The sequence below is a fragment of the Neovison vison genome, chromosome 13 (genome assembly GCF_020171115.1).
Source record: "Neovison vison isolate M4711 chromosome 13, ASM_NN_V1, whole genome shotgun sequence".
NCBI classification, from domain to species: Eukaryota; Metazoa; Chordata; class Mammalia; order Carnivora; family Mustelidae; genus Neogale; species Neogale vison.
The window spans coordinates 145793207-145818701 of NC_058103.1; the positions used below are offsets into that span (position 1 = coordinate 145793207).

General features: G+C 44.6%; 1 protein-coding gene across 3 annotated transcripts; it reads right to left on the reverse strand.

Annotated features, from left to right (window-relative positions):
* Positions 1 to 2358: 2358 nt before the first annotated feature.
* Positions 2359 to 24753, reverse strand: DET1 (DET1 partner of COP1 E3 ubiquitin ligase). Of its 3 annotated transcripts, none has more exons than XM_044230414.1 (5): positions 24679 to 24753; positions 16827 to 17919; positions 13668 to 13855; positions 6011 to 6202; positions 2359 to 3065 (listed from the first exon to the last, which is right to left on the reverse strand). In XM_044230414.1, the coding sequence occupies exons 2-5, from the start codon at positions 17907 to 17909 to the stop codon at positions 2876 to 2878; spliced, it is 1653 nt and encodes a 550-aa protein (XP_044086349.1). In that variant the 5' UTR covers positions 17910 to 17919; positions 24679 to 24753; the 3' UTR covers positions 2359 to 2875. The 3 variants fall into 3 exon arrangements, with proteins under 3 accessions (XP_044086349.1, XP_044086350.1, XP_044086351.1); XM_044230415.1 differs by lacking the exon at positions 24679 to 24753 and adding an exon at positions 21638 to 21684; XM_044230416.1 differs by lacking the exon at positions 2359 to 3065 and adding an exon at positions 3538 to 5829.
* Positions 24754 to 25495: the final 742 nt, after the last annotated feature.

The window sequence follows — 25495 nt, forward strand, 5'->3', positions numbered from 1 at the left end:
AGATGTTCTTCTGTGAAGGGTACCATAGAGATGGGCAGTAACTAACAGGGAAGAGGCCAAAGCAGGAGGTTTTATTTTTTTCAAGATTTTTATTTATTTGACAGAGAGAGAGAGACAGTGAAAGAAGGAACACAAGCAGGGGGAGTGGGTGAGGGAGAAGCAGGCTTCCCGATGAGAAGGGAGCCAAATGCGGGGCTCGACCTCAGCACCCCGGGATCATGACCCGAGCTGAAGGCAGACAATTAACCACTGAGCCACCCAGGCGCTCTGAAAGCAGGAGGTTTTAAAGAAAGATCCTAAAGGGCATCTAACGTGCTGACAGCGTGATTACCAAGAGGAAGATGGCCAAAAGAATCATCATGGGGGCAAAGACATGGAGAAGTCATGGAAAGAAGAGACAGGATTCAGGGAACAGGTGGAGGAAGTGACCTCCTGTGAAAGCAGGGCTATTTTACCCAGGAGGAAAGGCGGGAAGGAGCGCACATGCCAAGTCATGTGGCTGTTATGGTGCAAGAGAAGGGATTTCTCACCTCATTGTTTTTATTTCTGTCACAGAGTCGGGGGCAAGGTGATTATGAGAAACAAGAAGAGTCGTGAAGAGAAATGAAGGTGTCAAGCGGCAATTCCAGGGGGCAGGAGAGGAAACAGACAAGGAAGGTGTATGAGGATTGCTCGGTAGTCAGACGTGATGAAAGACAGGACCAGGGGAGTGGATGAGGAAGGTGGAGTAGAGACTGAGCTTCAAAAAGGCTAGGAAATGGCCCCAGGTCACACCACTAATGAGCAGAAAGGCAGGGATTCACACCGAGGTCCGAGTGACTTCACACTCCATGCTCTTTCCATGCTGCGAGTCCCTCCGGAACAATCAATCGACCGGTACAAAGACAAAGCTGCAGGTAAAGTGCGTCTACGAAGATTCGTTGAGCCCCACAAACATCTGGCTGCCATGGGACCCTGACTTTGTGATGACCTATGAGGAATCTAGGAGGGCGCTTCAGTATTTCACCCTTCCCAAGGCCCAGGGATGTCATCCCAACCCTCCCTTTCTCCTCTGAATTACCAGCGACTGGCCTGTTGGCCTATCTCCAGTCTAGCGCCCCCCAACCATCTTCCCGACTGCTCAACTCGGTCTTTGTGAAATTCAGATGAGGTTTTCCACTGCACAAAACCCTACACATCACTACACACAAGACTCTTCCTCTTGGTTGGGCCTCATTCCCCTGGCCTCCCTCACAGCTGGCGCCACAGCCCTGGTAGGGACCATTCCACAACCCTGACAGCCCTTTCCATGCTTCTACGCCTTTAGGCATGCCGGGGCTCTCCTCAACATGACTGGCCTCGGCCCTGGTTCACACGACACTCTCCCACTGATCCAGTTCCAGTCCCTTCCCCAGGAGAGCGTTCCTTCTCCACCTCTCCTTCATTTCCTCCACCATTCTCAGACAACTGCTACAGGGGTTTTGGCCATTCCACGTTAGAATTCTCTTTGCCTCTTTCTCTCCTTATCTTCCACATCGTAGCACATCCCCCTCTCGTACTAGGTGCTCAAATCCTGTGTTGAATGCTGAATGAGAATGAATTTAGCTGTTCAATACTGAAGGTGATGAAGTGAGCTGAACTGCTTTGAGTGGGGTTCAGTGTCTCACAGCACATTTATCACGTTCCCAAGGGACGTCAGAGGGATACAGAATCCAACTGTTTGCATCCATAGCATCTTTCACAACCTGCTCTGAAACCCAACATTTCGAGATGGCTTTCTAAGTCAGACGTTACTGAACAAGCTTACTACATAAACGGTTTATACGTTATGCAGATGAAACCTAAACAGCCTGACGGGGCCACTGGAGATCACGGGCTGAGACCATATGAAAGGAGGTGGGCTGGGGGCCAGAAGGAGGGCCAGGAAGGAGGAAGGCTAGGGGCCAGAAGGTGTCTGTAGGAGCTGTGATGGCTTAGCCGTCCAGGAACAACCAGTCTGATCTCTTTAGAGATGCCAGAAGCCTGCCAGCTCTCACTCCCCGAACGCTGAACGTGCTACACAGTGTTTGTCTCTGCTGTGGCCAAAGAGAACTACTCACTCCTCCACGCGCATGACACAGATGGTACAGATGGGAACGTGCTTCCTCATGACAATGTGCAATTATGCCCAGTTCTCCAGCTATAACAATTACCAGGAGAGAACCCCAGGGAAGGAAACAGTCCTGGCCGAGAACACCCTTGCACGCTGGCACACACCGCTAAGTCTCCCAAGGGTGGCCCCTGGAGTCATGGCCCCTGACCCCTTTCACAGTCCCTCCTAGAACCCATAAGGTGAAAAGCATTTGGTGAGGTAGGACATAAGGCAATCAACAAATGGGATACATTTAAGTAAGAAAATAGCAAGGCTTTATTCTTCTTCTTCTTTTTTTTTTTTTTTAATAAAGACAGCCCCATTGTCGGCCACAGGGAAAGGATATACACAGTTCCCGTGAGTCAGTAAGACTTCCCTGCTTCAGACTGCCATAACGCCAAAACAGATCATAATGTCAAAGAACAAAGAGCAAAGGGAACGGGGTAATGCTTTCATCTTCAAAGCAATAAAATGCAAAATAAGACAAAGATTAAATGGATGTAATTAATGCTGGATATTCCCACTGGGGAAAGACCAGGGGACTTCCAATCCATCAGTATTGGGATACGGTAACAATTCCGTATCCATGGGGATACGTATTCCGTTAGGCTGAGCCACCCTCGCTCCTCTCTCTGGCTCTCCCCCCTCAGGTACAACAGTCTGGATCTGACAAAGCTGCAGCCAGGAGCTTCTGCTTCGGAGTCCACCGACACAAGCAGGGGGCAATGTCTTGGAAGACCAGATAACTGGGCTTTGGTGAGGCAGCTACGTGCAGCAGTGTCGCATATGGAAGTTGACAACATACTCAGCATTAGTCCTCTGCACCGAAATAGCAAAAGGCTCAAAAGGGTGAAAGGTGAAGGCAACAAGGCGTCGCACGGTGTGGTTGATGGGGCGGCCCAGTAAGCCTGCCTGGATCTCAAACTTGAGCAGACCAGAGTCCCGGGCATAGAACCTACACAGAAGAAGGAGAGAAAGAGAAGATGGTACAGAGAGTCACTAGCATCTTGTACTCTGCCCAGCACGAGGACGTGGCAACTCATTTAATCCTACGACATCGCCTTTTACATCGGCCCCAGGTTTTCGGAAATGCAAAACCACCTTTGTCTGAGCAGCTCGTTTTATGGCCAGGGTGACTATGAGTTTTCCTGAGCTGTCCTGAGTCACTGGGTCATCTCTTTCCCAAAATGACCCTCAGTTAAAGCCTTAACTACAGCCACACCTTTTCCAGAAAAACTGCCCCAAGACTGCCTAGGCTAGCACTAGAAATGAAATGCAAGCCACAGGAATACTTTTAAATTTCCAGGTAGGCACATTAAAAAAGGTAAGAAGAGAAAGGCGAAATTAATTTTAGTGATATATTTTTTATTTAACCCAATACTGGTATCCAAAATATTATCATTTCCACCTATAATCCAGGTAAAAAAATATTAATGAGGTATTTCACATTCCTTTTTTTTGTATTAAGCCTTTGAAATCAGATGTGTGACACACAAGCACATCTCAGCATGGACTAGTCACATTTTAAGTGCTCAACCACATGTGGTGAGTGGCTATACCCAGGACAGCGCAGATCTTGGCCCGTATTTGAGTTTTTCATTTTTAAGAAAAAATTCTCTCGGAAGGCTCTTTTTCACACTCAAAAACAAAATACTAAGTAGTTTTTCATTTTTCAACTAATACTTCCATTCATCCCAACAATTAAAGACATTTTCCCATACACATGATAAACGTCTTCGGGTATCGGGAACTAGAGATATTCAGTGGGGCTGGGGCTGAACGAGGTAGGGGAAGTCCTAGAAAATGAAGTGCTCTGAATTACAAAGCTCTAGGACTTCCCTTTTGGAAAGCAAACATATGGTAGACATAAAGATATTCATAGCCTCTGACTCAATAATCCCACTTCCACGAATTTGTATCCTCAGAACTTAATTTAAAGGGAGGACACAGTGATATGAATAAAGATGGCAAGTCCAGCACAGCTCCGGTGTAAAAATGCAAGCCAGAATAAAGGCTCAGTGACGGGACTAGTTCAGTCAACTGGGGTTCATCTACCTGAGGGAGTGACAGGCCATCATTGGACAGGAACTCTGAGGACTACGGAACAACATCAAGAAACGTTTCTAAAATAAAAGCAGGCTACACAGGACAATGCTAACCAGGACTACAACAACATACATGTGAACATGCGTACTGACAAAGACTAGAATGGAACACACAGTACAGGTGTTCAAGTCACGGCATCTCCTCTTCTAATGCCTTTCATAGCCTCACATTTCTCACTTTAAATTAAAAGTAAGTGAAAAACCCCTCTGGTCAGAGCCAATAGCCGTTTCCAAATTGTAACTTAGGTTACTCTCTTTTCATTTTAGAAAAGCAAGTCAGAAAGGAGAGGAATGGATCTCATGCTACCTTGACAATATCAAATGAGGCCCATGATAGGCTTTTCTGTGTGAAAACCACATTCACCTCACCCACAGTCTCCAACACACAAAGGGCTTGTAAGGTAAAGTGAGTTGTTTGAGCTTCTAAATCGAACTACCAGTTCACAGGAAATGTACACGAATGAGAAAAATCGTAAGCACTACTCCGGGGATGCACGAGCAGACTCCAAATGTGGGCAACACTACAGGACAATTTCACTGCAAGGAAGGTAAGAGGGAAGCAGAACCTTCAGAATAAAATGGATTTAAGGGAGTAGCAACTAATGCAATGTGTAAACTTTGTTTAAATCGTGATAGGAACAAATGGAACCATAAAGAATATTTACAAGACAACGGGAAAATGTGAAAACTAGGTACTTGGTGGTCGTCTTAGGACAGAGTAATGGTATGGAGGATATATTTTTCTAAGTCTTTATCTTTTAGAAATTCATGCCGAAATATATATGAGTAAAAAATGCTATAAAATCTGGGATTTGCTTCAGAATAATCAAGAGTGGCAGTTTGGTGGGGTATGGGGGTAGAAAGAGATGACAACATTGACCATGGACCTGATAACTGTTAAAACTGGGTGGTTGGTACGTGCAGGTTCATTATACTCTTCCACATTTTATATGTTTAAAGCTTTCTAGAATTAAAAAAAAAAAATCAACTGGTTTTTGGAACTTGACTACAATTTCCTAAAGGAAATACTATGAGCGATGATTAACTGTTCAAAATGTGTTACACAAGTCTATTTAGCACACAATGAAACTGGACAGTGAAACACTACCTAACACTGCTTCCATGTGAAAAAGGCCTTCCACTCTCCAGCTGAGGGTTCCAGGAACACACCCCCGCTGAAATTCCCCCAACGGGTGGTGATGGTACCAGTCCCTCTCCCTAGTACCTAACATAGCACACAAAACACAAGCTCCCCACATGGAGAAAATGGGGGGGGTCTGTGGAGTGGACATCTGTGAGGGAAGGACTGGCTTAGTTTTCCAGGTTCTAGCAGTAACATAGTAGTCCACATTCTAAAATTTCTCATGTGAGGACGCATATGTTTCTCCAAAACCTGCCTGTTTCCCAAATTATCTCTGCTATCTTTTCTACTAGGTAACATGAGGGGATAAAATAATCTGAGTGAAATAAAATTAGAAAGTCTCAACTATAAACACTATTATGAAACGGTATGTGGTTTCCTACCCTGGGTACCTTTAAAAGGGAACACTTACCTGAATTGGATGTTTTGATGAGAAGCAAAGAGCAGAACTACTTAATGTATGAGACGAGTACCTACATGATCAAAAGTACTTGTCACATTATAAAAACAGCCTGTCCTTCCAATCAACCCATGAGTCCCAGTGGGCATGGTCGCAGTGGAATGAGGTTCAAGGGGAGACAGAGAGAGAGAGAGAGAGAGAGAAGGCCATCTTTAGCCCGTGGGCGGTTAGCCGCTGGAGCAGTGATCGTGTACCTGATAGGATGATCTCCGCAAGTCTTGGGTCGCTCCATGACAGACACCCACTTGTCATCGTAGCTGAAGAGAGACAAATCAAGGTAGGGGCTCCCGCTGTAAGACTGAGCACTGATGGGGAGCTGACCCAGCAGCCGGCGCACTGCCTCTGTGTGCCCTCCATACTTGGCATTTACAATAGTGTCTTTAAACCTAAAACAAAGCACCAGGGAGGAAGGCTGCATTAGCAGGCACGCAAAGCTGCCTTGGAGCACAGATGGATAAAACATGTCTAAAAACAACTCATTCCGTAAACAGAAATCCAGATAATGAAGGACGTCAGGACTCTCACACATCACAAGTCTGCCTGGCTACAAACATTCTCAAAAACCAGAAAACAGAACTTGAAGTAAGAACACTGAAACACTTTAGAAAAGTTAACACAGACTCTCTAAACAAGTTTCCAATGAGTGTAACTATTCTAGGACAACACTTCTACTCAACTCTACTTCCCCAAACGGCAGTCTCAGCTTGCATTAAAAAGGAGCTACAGAAGCAGGGAATGCATGGAGAAGAGGAGCCCTCTCCGACTTCTTGGGATCAGTGCTAAGTCAACTTTCATCAACACTTTCGAAAAAACACTCATCCCTTGTTTCAAGTCTGGGAGTTCGCTGCCTGTACTCTACTCCCACAAAAACATCGGTACCTAAAGAATAGTAACATGGACACAGAGTCATAAATCTCATTTACTTTGAGTAATAGTAACAACGGAGCAATTACTCACAACTGCCAAGAATACTAAATTTAATACCCTTTGACCAAGTATTTCTACTCTTCTAGAAATTTATCCTAAGGAAACAATCCCACACGCAGAAAAATCTCTGTGCACATTCAATACAGTATTGTTTATGATAATGAAAAATTGACAGAAAATTAAAAACCTAATGGAAAACTACAAAATCCAAAGATTACATGGTTACAGAGGAAATGTTTATCATAATGGTAAGTAAAAGAAACAGGCTACAGTCTGTACCCACAGTATGATTAAAAAAACAAAGAAAAAGGGGCGCCTAGGTGGCTCAATCAGTTAAGCATCTGCCTCTGGCTCAGGGCATGATCTTAAAAAAAAAAAAATTAGGCCTAAAAAAAGACGTAGAAATGTATCTAAATGATAATTGCATTTGTGTGATCACATTTTGATTTTTTTTCTTCTTTTTCATTGTTCCATTGTTTCTTAGAAAAAACGTCAACTATCAGTAATACAGTTTTAAAAATCTCTGTATCGAAGCATATCATATATTTTTTTAAGATTTTATTTATTTGACAGAGAGACAGCAAGAGAGGGAACACGAAAGGGGGAAGTGGGAGAGGGAGAAGCAAGCTTCCTGCTGAGCCAGGAACCCCATGTGGGGATCGATCCCAGGATGCTGAGATCACCACCTGAGCCGAAGGGAGACGTTTAACAACTGAGCCACCCAGGCAGACGCCCCTATCATACAGTTTAAAACTTAAAGGGAAAGAATTTTTTTAGTCCAGGGAGAAAATAGAACATCCCATCCCTGAAATTAATGGAATGAAAACTAATGAAATAAATTTAAAAAACTTGAACATTCCCAACTTTGTGTAGACCAGAAAGCTTGAGGAAATGGGTTCAGATCTTTGCCTTCACTGTTAACCTGTGATGCTGGACGGACATCAACAGATCTCAGTTTTCCCCGAAGAAAGCTTAGCTCTCAATACTGCTTTTCTGTTACTCCTCTTGACAGTAATTTTCACAGCCTCAGTGTGAATCACAAAATTAAATCTTGGGCCAAAGAGAACTTCTTTCTTTCCCTTTTGAATGGGCTAAAATCAAAGACTCTGGGCTCTCGGGTTTGCAGCTCCTTTCCAGCCAAGATCTAGTACTACCTTTCATAATCCACACTCTGCCTTGCCTGGCTCACTGGCTTCAGATGCTGGGGGCTGGCCCACGGCTGCATGACGATCCTAAGTCACAGCCTCCACGACGGTCTCTTGGCTGAAGCAGCTCGTCTTCCCCAGCGGCACCACTGGCTCCACTCTCCGGGCTGTCCACTGACAAAAGGATGAAGCAGTTATCCCTGGGACGTCTTCTGGCGTTTAACTCCTGGTTCACTGTCACTCTGCCCAGTTATGCCTCTCCCAGTTCACGGGGACTTCTAAATTCACAGAGATTATCCTTCCAGCACCATGGCCTCCTAGGTCCTGAACCTCCAGTACTAGGTCCCACAACCTCTCCTGCACTTAATCAATTCTTCCCCACCTTTTCCTAAACCATCGGTTCCCCCGGAACTACAGTTTCAGACTACTTCCTGTACCATACTTTTGTGGTTTATGTGGAAAATACAATTTCCAGAGGCTTCCTTAGAAAAGGCATATGAGAGGTAATTTTGTTTGAGAACTTTCATGTCTGAAAATGTCTTATTCCACCTTATTGGATATAAAGTTCTAGACTGGAAATCATTTTTTTCACAGAATTCTAGAGGCATGATTTTACTGGCTTCAAGATTTCAGTGTTATTACTGGTAAGTCCAATACTATTTGATGACTTATTTTTTACCATGTGAAATATATGTTCTTTCTGCAAGTTTTTACCATCTTCTCTTTATCCCCAATGTTCCCAAACCTCATTTTAAAAGATTTTATTTGCGAGAGAGAGGAAAAGCGTGAGTGGAGAGGGGCAGAGGGAGAAAGGGAATCCTAACAGGTTCCACACAGAACCCAATGTGGGGCTTGATCCCATAACCCCAAGACCATGACTTGAGCCAAAATCAAGAGTTGGATACCCAAATGACTGAGTTGTCTAGGTGTCCCCTCAATGTTCCAAAATTTTATGATGATATGCCTCAGTATGGGTCTTTTTTTATGAGGCACTTGATAATTATTTATCTGGGGACATGAGCCATGTTTTGCAGCACTTGCCAACTTCTGTGCTGTAAATCCTCCTGCTGTAAAAGGTACTTGTAGGTACCTTTTAGGTCAACTTCAAGGTACCAAGGTGACACTGCTGAATGTGGAGCTGTCGCAAGATGAGCAGTAGCACATCACCAGGTAATATTTTCATCATGCAGATAAAACAGACACAAATACACTCAAAAACGTAAGTAGTAAAATAACTACAAAATATTTTTTAATTAAAGATAAGATTTTTTTAAAAGATTTTATTTGAGAGAGAGCAAAAGAGAGAGAACATGAGCAGGGGAGGAAAAGAGGGAGAGGGAGAAGCAGACTCCCCACTGAGCAGGGCACCTGACATGGGGCTCAATTCTAGGACTCCAGGATCATGACCTGAGCCAAAGGCAGATGCTTAACCGAATGAGCCACCCAGGCACCCCCAAAATAATTAGTTTTCAATAATGACCACATTTAGCAATAGCTAGCAAAAATTCCTGAAAGCTTAACAAACAGGCTCTCATGAGCCAGCCTGAGCCAGTCCTAGCACAGCACTGAACGGTCCTGCCAATTTCGAAATTGATGTTCTTCAGGCCAGGAAAACTAGATTTACATTATTTCCTCCCTATCATTTTCTCTACTGTGTCTTGTGGAAATAACCAGATATTGGATGTCCTCGGCAAATTCTCTTAATTTCTTCATTTCTCTCCCATTTTCCTATTTTTTATCAGTTTACTCTATTTTTTTGGAGAATTCCTCAACTATACCTAACAAAATTTAAGTTTCTGTTCTAGGAATGTTTCTTTTTCATAGCATTAATTATTTCAGTGATTGCAGTGTTATTCCTTTATTCTTTCTACTGTTTGTTTTATTTTGGTCTCTTTCAAAATAAAGATTTTCCTTAAGTAACTCACGAACCTTGGTGTCCCTTTTTTACTTGAACATTCATCTAACCTATAATAGATCCACATTCATTTATTTTTACTAAAAGATGACTGGAGACTGTAAAATTGATCATTTTAGAGCCCTGTGTTCACAAGAAATAAAAAATAATTCCAACTTATATAAACATTATATTTTCAATGCAGCAAATCATGACAAGATGCTTAATGAAATGTTACATTATGATACAGTTCTGTGGGGGAGATAAAACAGATATATGAATTTGAACATAAAAAGAAACAATGTAGGGGCGCCTGGGTGGCTCAGTGGGTTGAGCCTCTGCTTTTGGCTCAGGTCATGATCTCAGGGTCCTGGGATCGAGCCCCGCATCGGGCTCTGCTCCGTGGGGAGCCTGCTTCCCCCTCTCTCTCTCTCTGCCTGCCTCTCTGCCTACTTGTGATCTCTGTCAAATAAATAAAGTCTTTAAAAAAAAAAAAAAAGAGGAAACAACATAAAATTTCAAAGAGTACTGGTATAATCTGCTCCCTCTTTTATATCAAATACTGAATACCAAACTATTATGGCATCTGGATTCCCCAGGTTATGTTTAAAAGCATTGAGTTGGGGCACCTGGGTGGCTCAGTGGGTTAAGCATCTGCCTTCAACTCAGGTCATGATCCCAGGGTCCTGAGATGGAACCCTGCATCTGTCTCCTTGCCCAGCAGGAAGCATGCTTTTCCCTCCTCCCTCTGCCTGCCTCTTCCCCTGCTGTGCTCATGCTTTCTCTGTCAAATGAATAAATAAAACTTTTAATTAATTAATTAATTAAAATAAAAGTGCTGGGTTATACATCATCAACTTATGCAATGTTATATGCCAGTTTGAAAGAGAGATCATGACCCACAGCGACAGCAGGCGCTGAACCGACTGAGCCACCCAGACAGTGATATATAATTCTCAATATAATTGGCTGGGGAAAAAAGACCTGTAATAATTTTATCTTAAAAACCAATTTTTTGGGGTGTCTGGGTGGCTCAGTGGGTTAAAGCCTCTGCCTTCGGCTCGGGTCGTGATCTCAGGGTCCTGGGATCGAGCCCCACATCGGGCTTTCTGCTCGGCAGGGAGCCTGCTTCCTCCTCTCTCTCTGCCTGCCTCTCTGCCTACTTGTGATCTCTGTATGTCAAACAAATAAACAAAATCTTTAAAAAAAAAAAAAAACCAATTTTTTTTAAAAAAGATATTTATTTATTTGACAGAGAAAGAGCAAAAGAGAGAACACAAGCAGGGAGAGTGGGAGAGGGAGAAGCAGGTTTCCCGTGGAGCAGGGAGCCCGATGTGGGGCTCGATCCCAGGACTCCAGGATCATGACCTGAGCCAAAGGCAGACGCTTAACAACTGAGCCACCCAGGCGCCCCTAAAAACCAATATTAAATAGACACTGAAAATTGCATTTTCTGCAATTATTACAACTTATCAGTAAAAGAATTTTAAGATCAACTATAAAATTGAAGCATGAGGGTATCTACAGTTGTCAAAATCTTCCAGTGGTATGATACAAAACTCTGAGGATCACAAAGCTGGAACTCCGCCTTTCTTTTCAACTTTTATTTTCTCCTCCTGAGACTTCCTACAATTTCACTTAATTCTAGATGCATTCTGAAAAAACTCTCAAAAAACAGCCTCCTCTAATTACTGGGTGAGTTCATTCCTTCAACAAACACCTAATAAGCTTCTTCCACATGAAAGACACTAGCCTGGGTGCTACAGGTACAGCAGTGAATGTACCAGACTAAAATCCCTACCCTCATGGGAGTTTACCTTCCAGTGACTTCTTTTATACTTTCTCTCAGCCAGCTGTACCCAACTTTGTAATTAGTTGATAATGATCTGCCTGACTTTAAAGCTCACTTAAAAGAAAATTCAGGGATGCCTGGGTGGCTCAGTCAGTTCAGTGTCCGCTGTCGCCACGGGTCATGAACTCAAGAGTTCTGAGATCGAGTCCTGATTCGGGCTCCTTGCTTGGCGGGGAGAATGCTTCTCCCTCTCTGCCTCCTCTGCCTGCTCTGCCCTGCCACTTCCCCTGCTTTGCTCTCTCTCTGACAAATAAGTAGATAAAATCTTTTTAAAAAAGAAGAAGGAAAAAAGTCAGTGGCATCTTGGTTTTGGCTCAGGTCCTCATCTCAGGATTGTGGGATCCAGCCCCTCACTGGGCTCCACACTCAGTGTAAAGTCTGCTTAAGAGTCTCTCTCTCCCTTTGCCCCTCCACCACACTCAAATTAAATAGATCTTTAAAAAAATAATAAAAATAAAAGAAGAAAATACACTCCAAGACGAAAAAAGCGAATTCTGATCCAGGTCCTGCCTCCAAAAATCCTTCTATAGTGAAAAGAAATGCTTGTAAGGCAGAAAATTTGTGTGAACCAGAGAAAAAGGAAAAGGCAAGTAACTTGTCTGAAAACCAATATCCATCTATTTCTAACTGAGTACTACCCTTTTATAAAAAGTTGAGGCCACTACATTAGTGTATTTTTGTTCATTTTTTCCAGTGGCAGTAATGCTTACTCTGAGTCATCTGTTCACTCTGGTCTGACCTATCTTGAAACCTAAAGCAGATATTTTCCCTAACTGTCTAGAGTTGGGGGAGCAATTTAGTATGTGGCGTCCAATAAGGCACTGACTAACTAGAGTAGGATTCAGCTTGGGCCAATGGCCCAAGGTAACCATTCATTTTACAATAATGTACTCAGATAATTACATTTGAAACTGGTTCATGGGAAGACCTGGCTGATGGGGGGTATTAATTTAGCCCAGCTGTTGGTGGAGGGACTCTAAGTATGAGTATCTGAAGATCTCTTCTTTGGGTTGGTCAGTTTCCCAAGGAAAAAATCTTGAACATCCTCCCTGAGGAGTATAAGCCTGGCTGTCCAATCTGATAAAGGGGACAGGAATCTCACCTTCAGTTTTGTTGGTTTTCACTTAATTCTTGTTTTTATCATGACGAATCTCATCCCTACCTCCACTGTGCCTCATGAACATGAAACCAGAGCCTACATGGTTCAGTTTCTCCAGTGAATAAAGCTCCAGCCTTCTGACGAGGTGGTGAAGAGACAGGCTTAGAGAAGGGGGCTAGAGGGCCTGGTTACTTCTTTCCAGACCCTCACCCAATCCTCCTATTGAAGCCTACCCATCAGAGGTATCTTCAGACGTACCTAGGGCTTCCAATTCCCAAACCCTTCCAGATTTCTCTGGCAAGGCAAGTTGTTTCTTGATGGCTAAGCTCTTTAGTCTTAAGCTTTTGTTCTCTGAAGTGTGCCAAGTTGGTTTCAAGTTACTGGTGATCAATTAGCTTCTCAGCTCCCAGGACCGATTCAGATCTCTCTCCCATTGATAATCATCTCCTGTCTCCAGTGCCTTTCCTCTCCCATTTTCTTTGGCTCTTGTGATATCTATACCTCTTCCTCCTTTATTGTCATTTTGGTAGGGTGACAGGATGGAGCAGAGATAAATGCACGTGTTCAACACATCATGTTTAACCAAAAGTTCTACAATTATTTCCCTGGTCATTCACCCAAAAAATAGTTAAACGCTTGACAGTACATCATGAGCATACAGCAATAAATAATAACGACGCGGTCTTTCTGCAGCTCTCACTGCTCTCCTTCCTCTAGGACGAATCAGAGATAACGCGCAAGTAATTCCACAGGTGCTGACAGACAAGACAGAAGTTCAGGATGACCCAAGGGGTTACAACAGGCAGACCAAACCAAAGCGAGAAGGGCACAGAGAATACAGAAACGGTTTTTTGGAGGACATGACTACTGGCCTAACACCAGTGAATTGGCTAAAGAAAAATTAATGCCTGTTAAGCCTGGTGGAAGAGCTTACCGGCGCTGGATCTGCCTTGCAAAATTGTTGCTGGAAGCTGAGCAGGGAAACTGGACTTCACTATGGAGGGTAGCATTACGGAAGAGGTCACAGAAGTTCTCAAAGAGCTCTAGAAGCTCATCTGATGTATTCTCAAACACGGCAATCACCTCTGTTGTCACCATATTGTATACCACGAAGAAAGATGCCTGCAGAAGAACAGAGAGACCTATGAGACAGCTGGATATACTGCCATGCCTTAGAAGCTTACCACTTGGTTGAAAATTCCAACAAGTAAAACAAGCAAACACTTCTGCTCCCACACTAGCTTAAAACATGGCTCCAGGTGGTTCTGGGAGAGGAGGAAGCCTCGGTGCACTTTATCAATCAAGGGCCATCAGTCGTGGCCAATACTGCAGGGTCTCCCACCACATCTGTGCTGTTAGGATTACTGAGCTAGCCTGTGTCTATGTGTAGAAAGGTTTCCAATCTTCCATTTCTGACTCTGCAAATTCAACACTTTTTCTTCCTAGTATTTATTCCTGACTTGTTCCCTAACCTAACCTGAAATAAAAAGCACTTTTTTAAAATGCCAGATTTAATTTTCCTCCCTGCTGAGAAAGTGATTGGTAGCTGTAGCCGCCTGTTGACAAATTATTTTCTCTTGTATATGTACAGTTGAAAGTTCAATGTAGGGACATTTATTTTTCCTCTTAAGATTTCTATCATGCAGAGAGACACCTGAAGTACACTGTGTCCTAAAACTGCCCAGGCAAGTTGCAACCAAGCAGGGAACTGCTGCTGAACAAATGAAAAATCAGGGAGGCATTTTCCTTTTCTTTCTTCGTAAATATTCTTTCGGCCAAGAGCATTTGGAAGATACATTCAAGATTTGTAGCAATTAAGATCAGAGGGGGGAACTGAAAAGCATTCAAATACCGTAGGTGGCAGAGTCACTACTTTCTCTGCCTTGGCCCCGGGCGACCAGCCCTCTACACCACCAGTGCTGTGCCCCGCCTAACAAGAAAGCTGCAGGAACCCCTGGTTTTTGTCCCAATGAATGTGGCAATGTGAACCAATCTGCAAGCTTTCAACAGGACTCCAGAAGTTTTCAGAACGTTAGGATTAGTACTTTCCCCTCCTACAACGGAGTTAAAGTCATCAGTTCCTGGAGCCACATGGCCCACCTGTTTTACTACTCATCAGTCCTTCCCAGAGTTTTCATTACATGACTTTTGCGGTCACCTGGAAATTAAATAAAGAGGCTGCAGAGTAACCTGAGAATAAGACTCATAATATTAGCAAGGCTTTGTGTGTAGATGCACTTTTTCTCATTAACCTTATTGGAACCTATCATATTAAACTGGGGAAGGGGGTGGGAGGACAACTAGGGCAAACTGGGTTTAAAGTTGCAAGCTCTGTAAGCAAAACACTGAGCACCAGTACTGCGTCTAGCCACAATTTATGAGAACTACCAGAAATAAGTGGGTCATGTTTTAGCAAAGGGAAGAAAGATAATCTCAAATGTGGCTATCAGAGACAATTTATTCCCTCCAAATGACAAAGGTAATTATAGCTCAAACCTAAATAAAAGATTGACTCATGTCCTTTCTATAGACCTGGACAACATTTTGACCCTATCAGGGGCTCCACCAGGATGCACCATAATTACGTGAATATAAAATTATACAAACGTTACTAGCCTTTCCTCCGGGGCAGACTGGGAAATACAGAAGGGGACAGAAGTCAAGGGTGTCACTGCCAATCTTCTATGACACATAAGATGGACTAGATTCTCATATGTGATGGCTCAATGGGCAATTTCGTCATTAACAGGAAAGAAAATAACCCAGAAAATCTAATCTCCAACCATATTATTCCCCACCACCCACCTTTTTTAGAATATACAACCTATGATTCGGAAGAAAGATACTGGGAAGCCTTTTACTGTGGACGGCTGGTAAGGTCTTAGGAACAGTCTCCTGCACAGTCTCTCTTAGAACCAAACGCAAGTCAGTGAAAGATACAAGACAGCCTTCTTTGTGGCTGACTGGTTTGCTCTCTATTCTGAATCCCCAAACTCCTATCTAAGGAGACATTCTGGAAACAGAAGAACAGGGGCAAGAGTAGAGAAAGGTAGGTCTCTTACTCGACCAACACTAAAGTGGAGAGCTTCTCAAAGAGAAATGCCCCAAAACAGCCTGAATTTCAACATGGTGTTCCAACCCAAGAGTCTTGTGAGCTTTCTGTGCCCTTAACACCACTTGATTCCCATTTGTGGAACAGCTCTCTCCTCTCCAAGATCTTTCATCCAAACTGAAATACCCTAGGATCTGCAGTCCTGATGATTCACTTGGGAGATCAGAAGTTTGGGCTTTCTTTTAATCTTTCCACTGCTCTACAGCCTATGGTCCAGCACATGGACAAGGTCAGTGTAAAGTCATAAAACTTAACTGCCAGATGAACTTACTTATTAGTTACCTCCTAAGGATTCTGTGAAGAAGTATAATGAAATTAACAACTTAAGCAGGGAAGGCCAAATTTTTAGAAAATTTTTTGGCAGGGGAGGCACCTGGATGGCTCAGTCATTAAGCGTCTGTCTTCAGCTCAGGTCATGATCCCAGAGTCCTGGGATCAAGTCCTGTATCAGGCTCCCTGCTCAGTGGAGAGCCTGCTTCTCCCTCTCCCACTCCCCTGCTTGTGTTCCCTCTCTCGCTGTGTCTGTCTCTGTCAAATAAATAAATAATATCTTAAAAAAAAAAAAAGAAAGAAAGAAAAAGAAAAATTTTTTGGTATGGTGGGCTCATTCTCATTCCTAGAACTAAAGCAGACCAACTAGCACAGTATCACAAAGTCAAGGCCGGATTACCCACTGGTAGTCCAAACTTTGACTTTGTAGCACTTGGGCTTCTTTCTCAAGGGAAGTGAAAATGCTCTGCAGGATAATTAGGGTACTAATCACGGAGCTGACCACTCTCGTGTCAATGAGTTGAGATTTAGCTTCCATTTGTCCAAATACATACAGGTGGCCAGAGAAAATTAAGACTGAGGCCTAGGCTACCAAAAATTCAAGAGCATGGAAAATGGGAATTCCTGAGAGGCTGGCCATAGGCAAAGAGAGAAACCTTCCCACTTTCCCGAGGGGCTGGAGGCAATAAAGGGCCTGAGAGCACTTCACACCTGTGATGGGTCTGTGACCCGCAGGGTTACCACGTCCTCACTGGTGTACTTGATAAACAGATGGTTTTCATCCAGAAGCTGCATTTTCCACATGCGCAGCTGCCGCAGCTGGTCAAAATATTGGAAGAAGCGCCTCTTGGCCATTGCGCTCCCATCCTGCTCTGCCCGGCGCCACAGGTACACGAGCAGCCGGTGTTTCAGCGAGTTGATGAAAGGGTCTCGGAAAGGATTGGCCATGCCCGTCTGGCTGTCCCGCTGCACCTCCGGGAAAACGGCCGACACCGTGAGGAGGTCATCCTCGTAGCAGAAGCGGCCGATGGTCCTCACATCAATGAAAGTGCCTTCAGGAGTCACCTGGAAGACGTGGATAGTCTGCTGCTGCACCGACAAGATGGCCAGGATGTTTTTGTACAAGTACAGCCCTTGGTTGTGTGACAGGACCACCTTGTCACACTTGAAGGTGCGGGTGTCGCACAGGCGACCCGTGTGAAGGTCGATGATGTGAAGGGAATAGTCCTCCAGGGGGGACCGGGGGTTAGGGGTCACGGACTCACTATTCCGGTAAACCTCGTAAAAAGGGGGGTGCGGCTCATCCGGGAGGTAGGCAGCTGAGCCCACAATGACACAGCGGCAGTCGTCGGTGAAGAGGCTGCACTCCCGGTTCAGGTGCTCCCCGTTGGCGGCCACGTTGGTAATATGCAGCAGGACAAAAAAGCGTTCGAAGAGCCGGCCGCGGATGTTGACTGACCGCTGGTCGTTGCCATTGGACAGGATCTCCCCCTCAGAGCCCTGCAGTAAGTCCTCAGCTGCTTGGCAGCCCTGGTACTCATAGATCTCAAGAGAGGTCTGGTCTGAAGAGAAAGCAATAAAGTAGCGCCCATCAGGCGAGAATTTACGCAAGAAACACGGAGGCTTTTCAACATTGACGACCGTGAAGTTGGGGAAGACATTCTGGTGGAACACTCGGACCTGATGCCAGTGGGTGCCTGCCTTGCCTGAGCTGATTCGCCGCCGTTCCAAGCGGTGAATGACATTTTGGTTCTGGATTCTTCGAGGTTTGATGGTGGAAACATGATGATCCATTATCACATCTCTGCATGGAAAAGTGAAGAAGTCAAAAAAGCAAAACATAAATATCCAGAAGTCAAAGCGATCTTCCTCCTGAGAGCCGGGACCTAAGAGCTCGCAGGGTGACAACGATCAGCACTTCTCCTTCCCAGATTGCAGTCAGAAAACAGTCCTGAGATTTCTGATTCTAAAAACAGGTTTGAAGGAAGGACCTAATTCACTAGGAACACCTTCAAAGCACTCTTAGCTGTTGGAAATATTCAACAGAATAAACAGAAATACATCAAATTTGTTCAGTGTAAGAGTATCATCTCGTGCACGTTCATTAAAGAAATGTATTTACTGGGGCGCCTGGGTGGCTCAGTGGGTTAAAGCCTCTGCCTTCGGCTCAGGTCATGATCCCAGGGTCCTGGGATCGAGCTCCGCATCGGGCTCTCTGCTCAGCCGGGAGGCTGCTTCCCTCTCTCTCTCTGCCTGCCTCTCTGTCTGCTTGTGATCTTCGTCTGTCAAATAAAAAAATAAAAAATAATAATAATTTAAAAAAAAAATGTATTTACTAGCCCTTAAGATGTCCATACTACCTGGGGCACCCGCGTGGCTCAGTTAGTTAAGTGGTTGCCTTCGGCTCAGGTCACAATCTCAGGGTGCTGCAGTCGACCCCACATTGGGCTCTCTGCTCAGTCAGCAGTGAATCTGCTTCTCCCTCTCCCTGCTCTGTGATCTCTCTCACCTTCTCTCTCTCAAATAAATAAATAAAATCTTTAAAAAAGGGGGGGGATGTTCATACTACCTAAAGCAATCTATAAACTCAATGCAATCCCTAACAAAATCCCAACAATGGTTTTGGAAAAAAATAGAAAAATTTATCCTAAAATGCACATGTAAACTCAAGGAACCCCAAACAGCCAAAACAATTTTGTAAAAGAACAAAGTTGGAAGACTCAGACTTCCAGATTTCAAAACACATTACAAAACCAAAGTAATTTAAAAAAAAATTGTGGTACTGGCATAAAAACAAATATACCAATGGAATAGAGTAGAGAATCCAGAAACAAACCCTCACAGATGTAAACCCAAGATTCAGGAAGTTCAGAGAACCCCAAATGCGATAAACCCAAAGAAATCCATGCCCAGACACACTATAGTCAAACTTAAAAACTAAAACACAAAGTAGAAATCTTACAAGCAACCAGGTAGATGAGGTATATTACCTTGAGGGGAACAATTCAAGTGTCTGGATTTTTTGAGAAACCATGGAGACCAGAAGGAAGCAGAACAACTGTTGCCTCTGGGTCAACAATCAAATCTCAGCTAAAAATCAACTCTTCAGATTTTTCCCTATCTTCCCATTCATATCAACTCTCATTCTACCCTATTTTATTTCCTTTAGCCCTCATCATGTTTTGAAATTATCTCAATTACCTTACAAGTATCTGTCACCACACACCAGCCCAGGGGCCCTGCCCAACTCTAGGTGAATCCCACCACCTGGGGCAGTACCTGAGGCACAGTAAGGGCTCAGCAACATGGTAAATGAATGAATGGAGCAACATTCCAACAGGTGCCTCGAAGGATCAAGAATTCACGAGGCAAAGTAAAAGAGGAGCACTTCAGAAAGAAGGAAGCCTAAAAAATACACTGGGAAAGAGTGTGGCGTGATACATTTGGGAAACAGAGTAATCCCAAGTGGTTAGAGCCCAGGAAGCACAGAATGAGTGATAAAAGAGAAGTCCAGAAATGCAGATTGGAGCCAGACTAGAAAATGCTTCACACGCCACTCCACACCACACCATTTTAAGCATGGAGTAACTTCTCCATCTATATCTATCTATCTATCTATATATGTATTTTTTTTAGCTTCTAATAACAGAAATTTATTATCTTGGAGATCCAGAAGATAGAAGTACCAAATCTAGGCATTAAGAGGTCCATGTTCCCCCTGAAGTCTGTAGGAAAGTATCTGTCCTTGCCTCTGCCACCTTCTGGTGGCTCCTAGCAGCCTTGGTAGTAGCAGCAAAACTCAGTCTCTGGCTCCATCTTCACAAGGCTCTCCCCCTGCCCCCAGCTCCCTGGCGGCCCTGTGCCTTCTTGTCCCTCTCTGCTGTGTACAAGGAATCAGTTATAAGATAAGGGCCACTTTAAATCCAAGATGATTTCATCCTGAAGTCCTGAGTTACAATTTTGAAGGCTCTATTTTTTCTCCTTTTTCTCTTTCTTTCTTTGCTATACTCCAATAAAATTTTCTTTTATCTTTCTTTTTTTATTAATTTTATTTTTTTATAAACAGATAATGTATTACTAGGCCCAGGGGTGTAGGTCTGTGAATCGCCAGGTTTACACACTTCACAGCACTCACCATAGCACATACCCTCCCCAGTGTCCATAACCCAATCACCCTCTCCCTACCCCCCTACCCCCAGCAACCCTCAGTTTGTTTTGTGAGATTAAGAGTCTCTTACGGTTTGTCTCCCTCCCTCTCCATCTATACTTTAAAAATAAAAACATAACACACAATGTGGTATTTGTTTATACTGTCTCCTTCTAAAAGGGATTCGAAGTGTTTAGGCAAGTATAGATACTGTCTAATCAAGTTAAAGATGTGCATACCTCCATGACGGACCACACTAACTTTCTCAAACTGCTAGGCATACCTCATTAATGAGGCCTTGAAATCAATTTAGTGGATATAATTGACTTTTTAAAAAGTGGAATAAAATAAAAAATATGAGCAAATACTATTTCATGAAACGTTTCAATTATATATATGAATTACAGGTACCGGGTGAAGATATAAAATATATTTCCTACTGATCTAGACTGCAGCAAGAGAGGGCTTACTGTCTGTCCCCAGGCCAAATCTTGTCTGCCTGCCTGTTTATTTGTAAATAAAGTTTTATTGGAACACAGCCATTCCCATTCATTTACGTATTATCTATGCTTTGCTTTTGTCCTACAAAGACACACAGATGGTTAGTTGAGACCAAAGACCACATGGCCCATAAGCCTGAAATACTTAAATACTTAACATTGTCTTGCCCTTCAGTGCACCCAATAGTGTCTTGCCCCTCACATCAGCCTCTCTTGAGCACTGGTTCCTAACTGGAGCAATTTTGTAACATCTGGACACAATGTTTGGTTGTCCTAACTTGGAAAGGAGGGATGTTATGAGTGTCCAGCAAATAGAAGCCAGGGGTGTTGCCAAACATCCTACAGTGAACAGGACAGCCCTCCACATTTACACCAAGATGTCAACTGTGCTAAGGATGAGAAACTCTGATCTAGAGAAATGTCTGCAGCCGGACCATTAGCAACAGCAAAAACTGAGCAAACTCCAAATGCCCATGAACAGAAGACTAGATTGATTCTTCCAGGCATATTCATGCAGTGGAATCTTACGAAGCAACGAATCAGGGCGCTGCAATTATACATAATGACGAAGTCAACCTCAGAACACAACAATGCCTGAAGCAAGCAAGCAGTAGAATCGCTTTGTGTGACTCCCTTTTTATAAGCTTCAAGCGATTTCTAGTTTAAAGCTATCAATATATATGGTATACAGTTACAGAAAACAGAGGAATTATAAACATAAAGTTCAGAACAGTGGTTACCTGTAAGAAGTAAGAAATGGGATGGGGACTGGGACACACTGGCAGCTCGATGTAATATTTTCTCTTAAATCAGCATTCGCTGTACTATCATACTTTGAAGACTACATATACTTTTAAAGTATTATTTGAACTTACTCAGAGTTGTTCTTTTTTCTTTTATTAGGAAACAATCATCATGAAGAAAATACTAATGCAGGAGAGTAAGATGAAGCCAGATGTACAGAGAAATGCGTACCACGTAGACTTGAAGAACTGCCAAGCTTCTAATTTGGCCTTGATTTTTCCAAGCAAAGCAAAAAGGAAAAACCAATCAGTTACAGAATCTGCACAGCCAATAAGATAGAAACTTAACAGAGGCCTGGAAGAAGCACAGCTCTTCCCGGCATGGGAGTTTAAAAGCAATCCCTCTCCTAAGTTTTCTCAAAGGACCTAGGCATGATACAGTGAGCAATGTTCTCCATACCCGAACAACAAATCCTGAATTTCATACAGCTACTCCTTGTTAACAGTGACATTGTTGCTGTGGCTATTGTAATACAGCCTAAAAAACACACTATTAAGGTTTAAGCATTTCAAAATACCAAACAGCATACAAAACTGCTTCACTCAATCCCTGCCAAGGGCAACCCTGCCAACCAAAGATGAGGGCTGGAGTCAGGGTGACCGGAATGGGAAGACAAAAGCAGATAAGGCCCAGGCATGGGAGGACTAGGCACAAGACACAAGTTTGTTGGCTACAACAAACTGCTGAGTGGGATCAAGTATACTACAGCCGTTCAACTTAGAAAGAGCCACTGATCATACTAAGCAAAATAGATGCTTAATTCTAAGAAAACTGATGCACACTTTGTATAGCCCAATCTTAAATTCTCTGATTTGTCTTCTTAAGGGAAAGACACCAGGGGCGCCTGGGTGGCTCAGTTGGTTAAGCAACTGCCTTCGGCTCAGGTCATGATCCCAGAGTCCCAGGATCAAGTCCCCTATCAGGCTTCCAGCTCCATGGGGAGTCTGCTTCTCCCTCTGACCTCCTCCTGTCTCGTGCTCTCTCTCGCTCTCAAATAAATAAGTAAAATCTTAAAAAAAAAAAAAAAAAAAGGCAAAGACACCAGAAACTGGTGTGAAAGGTGTGAGGGGGTAGGCTAAGTGGAGTTGAGGACCTGTTAACTTCAGCTCCGAATTATACAGAAAATCCTCACTGAATTTCCCAATACTTCTCTCAGCATGCACGCTCTCTCTCCCTCTCCCTCCACACACACACTCTATTTCATATCATACAACTGTGATTTCTGGAGATACAGTGAAGTTATTTAAGGCTTTTTCAACTTGTTCTCTTATTGTTCTGACTAAAAAAATAATACATGCTCATAAAAATTCAAACACTGTAGAAAAAGTATGAAATGAAACTCCCTTTAGGGTGCCTGGGTGGCTCAGTCAGTTAAGCTCCTGCCTTTGGCGCTGGTCATAATCCTGGGGTCCTGAGATCGAGCTCCTCATCGGGCTCTCTGCTCAGTGGGGAGTCTGCTTCTCCCTCTGCCTCTCCACCTTGCTTGCTCGCTCTCTCTCTCTCTCTCCAAAACATATGTAAAATTATTTCCAGAAAGAAAGAAAGTCAGTCCCTTCTAGTCAGGGTGAGAATTATTATAAAAAGAGTCAGAGTAACTGGTGTTATTTCCCCAAAAGCTGGCCCTCTCCCAGCTCCCCTAGACCAGTGAATGGCCCAGCTACTCTCCTGCTTCTCAGGAACCAGACACCTGACTGTCTTCCTTGACACCTCTTTCCCTTGGCCCCCTGATCAGTCATCAAACTCTGGAGGTTTTCTCTCCTACTAAATAGCCCTCTCATCTTCCACTTACCTCTATCACCTGCCGTACCCTTATCCCAACTTTTATAATTTCACGCCTGCGACACCGCATCAGCTTCCTACCTAAGCCCACTCCTTGCAACAGCCAATGATCTTTCCAAAAATGCTTTTGCGACCACGCCCTTTCCACTACGGATTAAAACAGGAAAGCATCTTCCCACTGCTCTTTATGATCAGAATCAAAATTTTTTAACACGACAGCCAGGTGCTCAAAGGTATCAGCTCTGCCTCTCCAACCCCATCTGTTCCCACTAACTCGAACCACTTCTTCAACAGGGATCCCACCTCCTGCCTCGGAAGCTTGGCACTTGCTATTAACTGAAATCTAAAAGAGCTCTTCTGCTCCCTTTGCTAACTCCGATTTCAGACATCAACCTAATTATCTCCTCCTCAAAGAAGTCTTCCTTCCCCTCCCCCTTAGCTCAAATACCAACTTAAGAGCCACATCTCGCCTTCACAACACTGGTCATCCTTCAACTCTGTCTCTGCACTTCACTCCTACCTGTGGCACTAATGGTGAGCTCCTGACCAGTACACTTATTCTGTCCGCCCCATCACCTTCCTGGACACATCTTAAGCCTCCTTTCCTGGACGCGGGACCTGCCTCACGCCAAGTTCTTTGCCAACTCAGACATCCACAGGAGCTGTTCCCTCTGCCTAGGGCGTCTTTCCCCGGGGCCCTTGCATAGTTTCTCAAGTTGCAGCCCAAGTGTCATCTCCTCTCTGCTCTTTCTCTCTACAGCAGGCCTCCCCATTACTTCTCCGTCTGTCTTCTCCATAGTAACGGCCACAATGCGCGCACCTGCCTTTACTTGCACGGCTGTGTGCTTAATGACGGACTCCCCACTACACCGTACTCCCTAGGCGGGAAGCAACCAGGTATGCTTCGGTCACCTCAGCGTGCTCAGTGCCCAGCAAGGGGGCTGCGTACGCCTTCGGGACGTTATTTATGAATGAAAGAAGAAAGCTTGGCTGAATGAGGCCACTCGCTCCTCGTGTGGCACTAGGGGTCCTTTTCCCCTCGCTGCGTCTCAGCTTCCCCACAAGGACTGGCGCACACACCCCTCAAGGCGCCGTGACGGCTTCCAAAGCGGTAAGGGGATACCAAGGGGCGGGCACACACCCCCAAGGGGGCGCCCCCGGAAAGAGAAGCCCGGGGCGGGGCCTCCAAGGGAAGGGACCGCTCAGGGAGGGCGGGAGCCGCGGGGCCTCCGCGTGATGCGGGGAGGGGGCCGCCCCACAGCGGGAACGCGGGAAGGCCTCGGGAAAGGCCTGACGGGTTTGGAAGCTGAGCCAAGAAAGGAGAAGTCCTCACCTGTACGGTCCTCGTTCAAAGGGCCGGGGAGAAGAACCCCCCGGCCTGCTCGGCACGCGCCTCCCCCAGCCCCGCCCCCGCCATGCCTCGGGCCCCGGCACCCGCGGCTGCGAGCCCCCGCTTCCGCTTGCCACCGGAAGTGCGGTGCAGCGAGAGGGTGTGGGGAGAGCGCGGCGGCGTCAGCGCACACTGAGAGTGTTCCAGCGCACCCTGGTGTCCGGAGGGGGAATCGAAGCCACAGGAGCCCAGTAGCTGGGAGGGAAAAAATTAACCGAGAGCCCTAACGTGGGCATGCTGTGATCTCTTAAGATAATGTCTCCGAGCCTGCTGGACACGTTTGCAAAAACACGGATTAAAAAAAAAAAAAAAACACGGATAAAAATTGTTTCACCTCTTGATTAGATGCGCCCTTTCATCGGTGGAGGATCGATCTGCCCTGTGTTGTCCGCTCCTGCACAGTAAGCCCTTGGACCACCGGAATGTACCCCCCACCCCCGCACCCCGAACATTCTGCCCCAATACACTTGCTGGCCCATAGTGGAAGTGCAGAAAAGCTTCTTGCGTTAACCTAGTCCCATAACCTTTACTTCGACAGCCTGCCCCCAAATTTCCCCCCGTCGGCCTCCTTCGGATCATTCAGTTCTCAGCGCGTGTGACTGCTTCGGATTGTTCTCATTCCACTGACACCTCATGCTACCTCTTGTTTTTTGGTTTTGTTTTTTTTTTTTTTTTTTTTTTAAGATTTTATTTATTTATTTGAGGCAGAGAGAGTGTGAGAGAGAGCATGAGCGAGGAGAAGGTCAGAGAGCGAAGCAGA

What these genes read in the sequence shown, in the direction of transcription:
- DET1 (XM_044230414.1), bottom strand. Translation starts at nt 17,909, where the DNA reads ATGGATCATCATGTTTCCACCATCAAACCTCGAAGAATCCAGAACCAA. An exon ending in GGGTCACAGACCCATCACAG is followed by an intron (nt 13,856 to 16,826) that starts GTGTGAAGTGCT and finishes GTTCTTCTGCAG; the next exon opens with GCATCTTTCTTCGTGGTATA. An exon ending in GCAAGGCAGATCCAGCGCCG is followed by an intron (nt 6,203 to 13,667) that starts GTAAGCTCTTCC and finishes GCTTTGTTTTAG; the next exon opens with GTTTAAAGACACTATTGTAA.